At 35.7% G+C, this 6219-nt stretch overlaps 1 protein-coding gene across 1 annotated transcript; it reads left to right on the forward strand.

Annotated features, from left to right (window-relative positions):
* Positions 1-2619: 2619 nt before the first annotated feature.
* Positions 2620-5322, forward strand: Cbr-glb-11 (the record flags this gene model as incomplete). Its single annotated transcript, XM_045244431.1, has 6 exons — positions 2620-2696; positions 3572-3752; positions 3798-3883; positions 4057-4248; positions 5007-5126; positions 5178-5322. 6 exons carry the CDS (start codon positions 2620-2622, stop codon positions 5320-5322), a joined length of 801 nt encoding a protein of 266 aa, XP_045092448.1.
* Between the last annotated feature and the right edge of the window lie 897 nt (positions 5323-6219).

Consider the following 6219-nt stretch of genomic DNA (forward strand, 5'->3'; position numbering starts at 1 on the left):
AAAGCCCCAAAAAAGTTGTCAATTACAAAAATGAAGCACTATTTTTGGTTAATATACCCTAAAATTTTCAGGCAAATCGAAAAATTCTGAAACATTTTTTTAGAGTCCCAACTTTTACTATTTTTCACTGAAAAATTCAAAATTTGATATATTTTTGTCCGGGGTACTGTTCCTGAAAAATATTCCTTCTGAAAAAGTTAAAAATAGAAATTTCAGACTGCCCGATTTTCAGAAAAGTTGAAATTCTAGGAAATCTTGAAAAACTTCAATTTTTTAGGCTGAAAATAACCTGGGAAACAAATAACGTTTTCTGAGAACCTGCATTCAAATTTGTCTGAAAATTTCAAGTTTTTCTGAAAATTCAACATTGTCTGAAATTTCTGAAACTGTCCGAAATTTCCGAAACTGTCTGAAAATTCGAACTATTCTGAAATTCTCGAAATTGTCTCAGGATTCAATATTGTCTGAAAATTACAAGTTTTTTATGAACAATCTGTTTTCAAGTCCTCCAGAATTCAAAGATTCAGGAACTAAATTTTTTCAATTTCATTTTTTTCAAAGTTCAGAATATCAGTCTTGTATTTTTTCCATAGTTCCGAAATTCCGAAATTCGACTTTTTTTAGAATTCCAAACACTTCGATTTTCTAATGTTTTCCCAACTACACTCTCCTTTTTTAGAATTTTCTGGAAAATCTGAAAATCCATTTCTTCGACCTTCCTTTATTTGCAACAATAGAAATCTTTGTTTCAGCACGTACATTATTAGGCTCCGCCCATTTTTGCCGCATGGCTGAAAATCAGAAAAAGAAACCCTTGGGCTGAAACTTGTTTTGCTGAAAATCCGCTTCTAGCATCAACTACTACCTCATAATCCGCTAATCCCGGATTTTCAGTAGCAGAAACCAAAAAAGTCAATTATCACCAAATCCTCCTGGAATATATCCTTTTCCGGAGAAAAAATCAAAAATAACCTTCTCAGATTTGATGACGTTCTTCTTCACTATGAATAAACGATGACATTTTGGAGAGCCCAAATGACTCAGAAATCTAAAAAAGCAGTTTCGTAATAACCTAGGGGAAGCTTGGGTAAATACATGTACCCTTGTAGGCTCCGCCTACTTGCTCTCACTAGCCCTTGTGACGGAAGAGATTATTCATGTGAATTTGTGTATAAAAATCTGTGGCAAGAAGAGGACAACACATTTTTTGCTCTTCTGATTTGATTTTTTTTGTTCAAGGATTTTAGAATCTGTGTAGTCGCTCATTTTTTTGGAACTGGAGTTTCTTAAAAACTGTCTGAAATTTCTTCATTTTCAATTTTTCCACCAATATGTAATTCAAAATATTCGATGTTCTGATTCTCTAATTTCTGAAAATTCTGGAATTTCCAGACAAACTTAAATTCCAGTTTCCCAGAAAAATCTTATTTGTTCCCTAGGCTATTTTCAGCTTAGAATATTGAAAATTGTTTAGTTTTCCTGGAATTTTGACTTTTCAGAAAAGCAGCGGTCAGGAATTTCTATTTTTAACGTTTTCTACGGAAGATACAGTTCCCCAATTAGAAATGTATCAAAATTTGACTTTTTTTAGTAAAAAAATAGTCAACTTTGAAGTACCTAAAAAAGTATTTCAGAATTTTTCAATTCGCCTGAAAATTACAGAGTATACTAAACAAAAGTAGTGCTTTATTTTTGTAATTGACAACCTTTCTGAGGCTTTTTTGGTTTTTGAGATATGCTTCTTTAAAAACACCGTGATCTCCTATTCTCTTGTATGGTGGAGGCTTCTTTCTTTGAAGGCGCATATCTCGAAAACTAAAAAAGCTACAAAAACGTTGTCAACTATAAAATTAAAGCTCTTATTTTGTTTAGTGTACTCTGACAATTTCAGAAAAATTTAAAAATTTTGAACCACTTTTTTGGGACCCCAAATTTGTCTATTTTTACGAAAAAGTCAATTTTCAAACTTCTCTTTTTTTCTAATTAATGGGGTTCCTAGGAACTTCCTAATTTTTACAACTCCAAATTTTGTGAACTTTTGGAATTCCATGTTTCCTGGATTTCTAGGTTTTTTAATTTCTAGATTTTTCGAAATTTTCTGGCATCGTGCCAAAACCCTTTTCTTGCTCTTTTTTTTATTTTTCGAAAAATGTGACCCATTCAAAGTACACCTTGACTTTTCAAACGATTTCGCACTGAAACCACTTGTTTTTTTTAAATTTTCACACGTATAGAGGATTAGGAAACTCCGCCCCTTTTTTTCTGCTCTGAAATCCTGGCTCTTGACTCCACCCCTTTTATTCTAGTTTTCTCATGTTTGCCTCCGATTCCAGTATATTATCCCTCTCTATAATTAATGATAATAATAATGATTGCTCAGAGTAAACAACGACGCCCAAAAAAATAAATTTCAAGTTATCACGAGGGTATTTTAGCACATTGTTATTCCTTCTGCTTCCTTGCTTCTTTCTCAACAAAATTTTTGTTCGCTCTATTTTTTATTTAACTTCATTTTCTTTATGATCTCCCTATTGTTTTCTTCCTCTCCGTTTTTTTAGTTCCCCATGTATCCAATTTCAAAAATAATAATTCCAGACAAAGTTCCTCAAAGCCGTTATCATGGGAAACGCAAAATCCACAGATGAGAAGCCGAAGAAGTCGGTGCGCAGAAAGTCGGCAACTACGCCAAGTACCAGGTAAGAAGTGTGAAATTTTTGGGCTTATGTAATTTAAACAATATTGTGGTTTATAAATTTTGAAAGCTGAGAACCCGTTGATTTCAAAAACATAAGTTTTGCTCAAATTGGTCTGGCTTGGTAATTTATATTCCTGTATGGCACACTTATAGGCCTATAACTTGGCTCAAAATTGGAATTTCTTACTAAAGTAAACAGTAGAATGTAAAACTTCAAAAGATCTACAAATTGATATATGATTCTACTGTAGTCAAATAACGATTTTCCAACCAGAAGCCGTGAAAGAGCCCGCACTACTATAGTCGTTCTGGTTACCCAGGCCGACCCGGATGTTACTCGACCTCTGCACCATAACTCGATTTTGAAAGCATTTAAATTTTATATAATTATTTAGATCTTTCGAATTACCTTGAAAATAAGGGGCCATTAAAATGGCCCAACCTAGCTTACCTCCAACCCCAGACCTAGTAATTTGTCCCCTCTACTTACTTTACACCTGATCTAATGATATCATCCAACTACTAGGAGATTTACCTATCCGTTCCGTTCTCCTCTAGCTTCAAATTTCGTTTTATTGTATGATGACCCATTTCTCTCCCCCTCTGCTACTCACTTTTATTACATCGCCCGGACCACGATGTTATTTTTATATATCTGTGACGTCGGCAGATTACAATGGTGTCTGATGAGTGGGAGACACTAGAGCGCACTCATCAGGAACCAGGAATCAAAAAAAAATGAAAAGAGAGGAAGAGAGGTGTGGACTTTTAAAAGTTTCTGGGAAAATTACAGATAATTTCCTAACCTAACAGTTTGACTTGCCATTTTTTCGCTAACCTCTTAACAAGTCCTCCCCTTGATTTCAGATCTTCCAGCAGCTCAAGCCGCCCATCCATCTCATCCCAAGGGAACCGCAAGCCACTTCTATCGGTCAATCAAAGACAGATTATCAAGGGATGTATGGATAATTCGAAGGATGATTTGGGAGAGAGAATTTTCAGACGAGCACTAGAGCGACGCGATGATTTCAAGCAGTTTATCGATAAGTTGACAAAGGTTTGGGAGGAATTCTGGAGCCATTTTAATGGGGTTTTTTTTCAGAAACAACGCTATGAGAACTCCAGCTACTTGAAGCAGTTCCTTCTAGGAGTCGTCGACAATTTGACAGATATTGATGAGATTAACAGGTTGGTTAAATTTTAAAAAAATGTTTTCGGATCATTATGGGCCGTTATGGATTTTTGAAGATCCTTTATGGGCGATTTTTCGCTATTTCGAAAATGTACAGTCCATGATTAAGACTTTTTTGAACCCGAGCTATTTCGAAAATCCACCGACTTCAAAAAATCTATTATTCCAGACTCGCCGAGGATTTCGGATGCAATCATGTCCAATTCCGCGCGAACGGCTTCAAACCAGACTTCTTCGCATGCACCGCCGACGCCGTCACCACAGAATGCACATTTTTAGATCAAGCCGCGCATCCGACCAGTGAGACCGCGGCCGCGTGGTCTTTGCTCACCTCGCATGTCTTCTCGGCGGTCAGAGATGGGTTAGTAGTTTTTTTTTTTAATGTTGGATTTGATATTGAGAATTTTTGGTATTTGTGTCTGATGAATTTTGAGTCATCTAGAAGGGGGAGTGTTTAGTCATTCATTTGAAGAGGACAAAATTTGTATCTAGTGTGGTTTGTTGGAATGTAAGCAACTATAAATTAAGATCATGTGAATAAGAATCAAAATTCAAATGTTATAATTTTGAGAAATCACTAAAATGGCACACTTTTAAGATTGGAACAATCTCAAAAACATAAAAATCTATGTCAACTTTGAGCCTCGTTTATCTCTATTTCTATAAAACATATCAAAAAGTTGTCAACTGATAAAATGTTAGTTATTTTATGTTAAACAGTTTATTAGTTGACTACATTTTGATATCTTTCACAGGAACGGAGATAAATCAGCTCAAAATTGATATGACGGTCTTACCTGTAGAGGCTATCGGCTGGCGACCTCTTAACTTTGAGCTAATTTATTTCGGTTCCTATAAAAGATATTAAAAAATCGTCAACTGATAAATTGTTTATTATAATATCAACAATATCTTGTTAGTTGATAACATTTTGCTATCATTTACAGAAAGCAAGATAAATCAGCTCAAAGAGAAGAGCCGGGGGAGGGGGCTTGTACAAAAATGGTTGGCTTACTTGTCAACCGCATAACTTGCTAGACAAAACAACAAATAAAATATAGATCTTAAAAACATCTACAAAATGATACTAAATTCAAAATAACTCCTCCTCTTTTCCAGATACTACGCCGAGCTCCGTCGCCAACGCAAAAGCAGCAACGCGTTCCGCGCACGCGTCTCCGTTGACGTCGTCTCCACAGGCACCGACGACGGCACAAGTCTCTCCAGCGCCACCAGAAGGTCCCTTCCAACCACTTCTACTTTCCAACTAATCCAAACGTAGATTTCTAGATCTAACTCGCCGCAAGAAGAAATTGCCGAGAACTATGAGCACCACCAATCCACTTCCACTCACCATCACCATCACTCGTCCTCAACTAATGATTCTTGTGTCGAGTCATCCGGCAATTTTCTTGCGCCTCCTACGGTTTACTAACGCTTCTGTTTTTTTGAGGTCTCATTTGTGTTTTTCACCCTTATTTTCCTGTTTCACTGATGCTTTTTGAGAATACTCTTGGCCGGTCCATAACTCTATTCAAAATTGGAATTTTTGAGCAAACTTAAAAGCGAAATGTAGAGTTTTACAAGATCTACAAAATGATATTTGATTTGACTATATTTGAAATCCGCTTTCTACGCTAGAGGCAGTAATAGATGCCTAGTGGTTTCCATCCAGGTTGCTCTGGGTATCCGATCTTGCACACGTCCTGGCTCTAGAATTTTGCATTTCTCTATAGTCAAATTTTATATCAGTTTGTAGATCTCTTCATTTTCTACATTTTTCTTCTCGTTTCGTTATAATATTTTGAGCTTGAATCGAGCTACGCGGTCGACAAGTATGCCTCTTCCTTTTTTGTACACTTTTCCCCCAGGGTTTTGCCATCACTGGAGAGTCGTCTTACTGTACTACGTGGCAAGACCCAAAAAAACCCAAATCAAATTTCCTTTCACTATTTTCACTATTCCACACCAAACTTTCACCATGTCCTTCTTCCTCTGCTTTGCAATATATATTTATTTGGTCCTCCATTTTTTGTTCCCCGTGTTTTCACCGTTTTTTTTTCAAGTCCCCAATTTTGTTCCCCTATTTATGTATATGGGTACAATATCCTGAAATTCATGTATCTTTTATATTTTTTTCAAAAAAAAATCCCCATTCATGTTATTACCCACTCGAATTCCTTTTCCAAGTTTCCAGCCAATAAAATAGATTTTAAAAAAAAATAAAATTTCGTCTTCAGGTGACAAAATTCAGTGAACAAAACTTTCAGGACTGAAAAAAGTAGTTTATTTAGAAATATTTTGATGAAAATATTGATGATAATATGGCATG

The sequence above is a fragment of the Caenorhabditis briggsae genome (genome assembly GCF_000004555.2).
Source record: "Caenorhabditis briggsae complete genome, chrIII, whole genome shotgun sequence".
In the NCBI taxonomy this organism is placed as follows: domain Eukaryota; kingdom Metazoa; phylum Nematoda; class Chromadorea; order Rhabditida; family Rhabditidae; genus Caenorhabditis; species Caenorhabditis briggsae.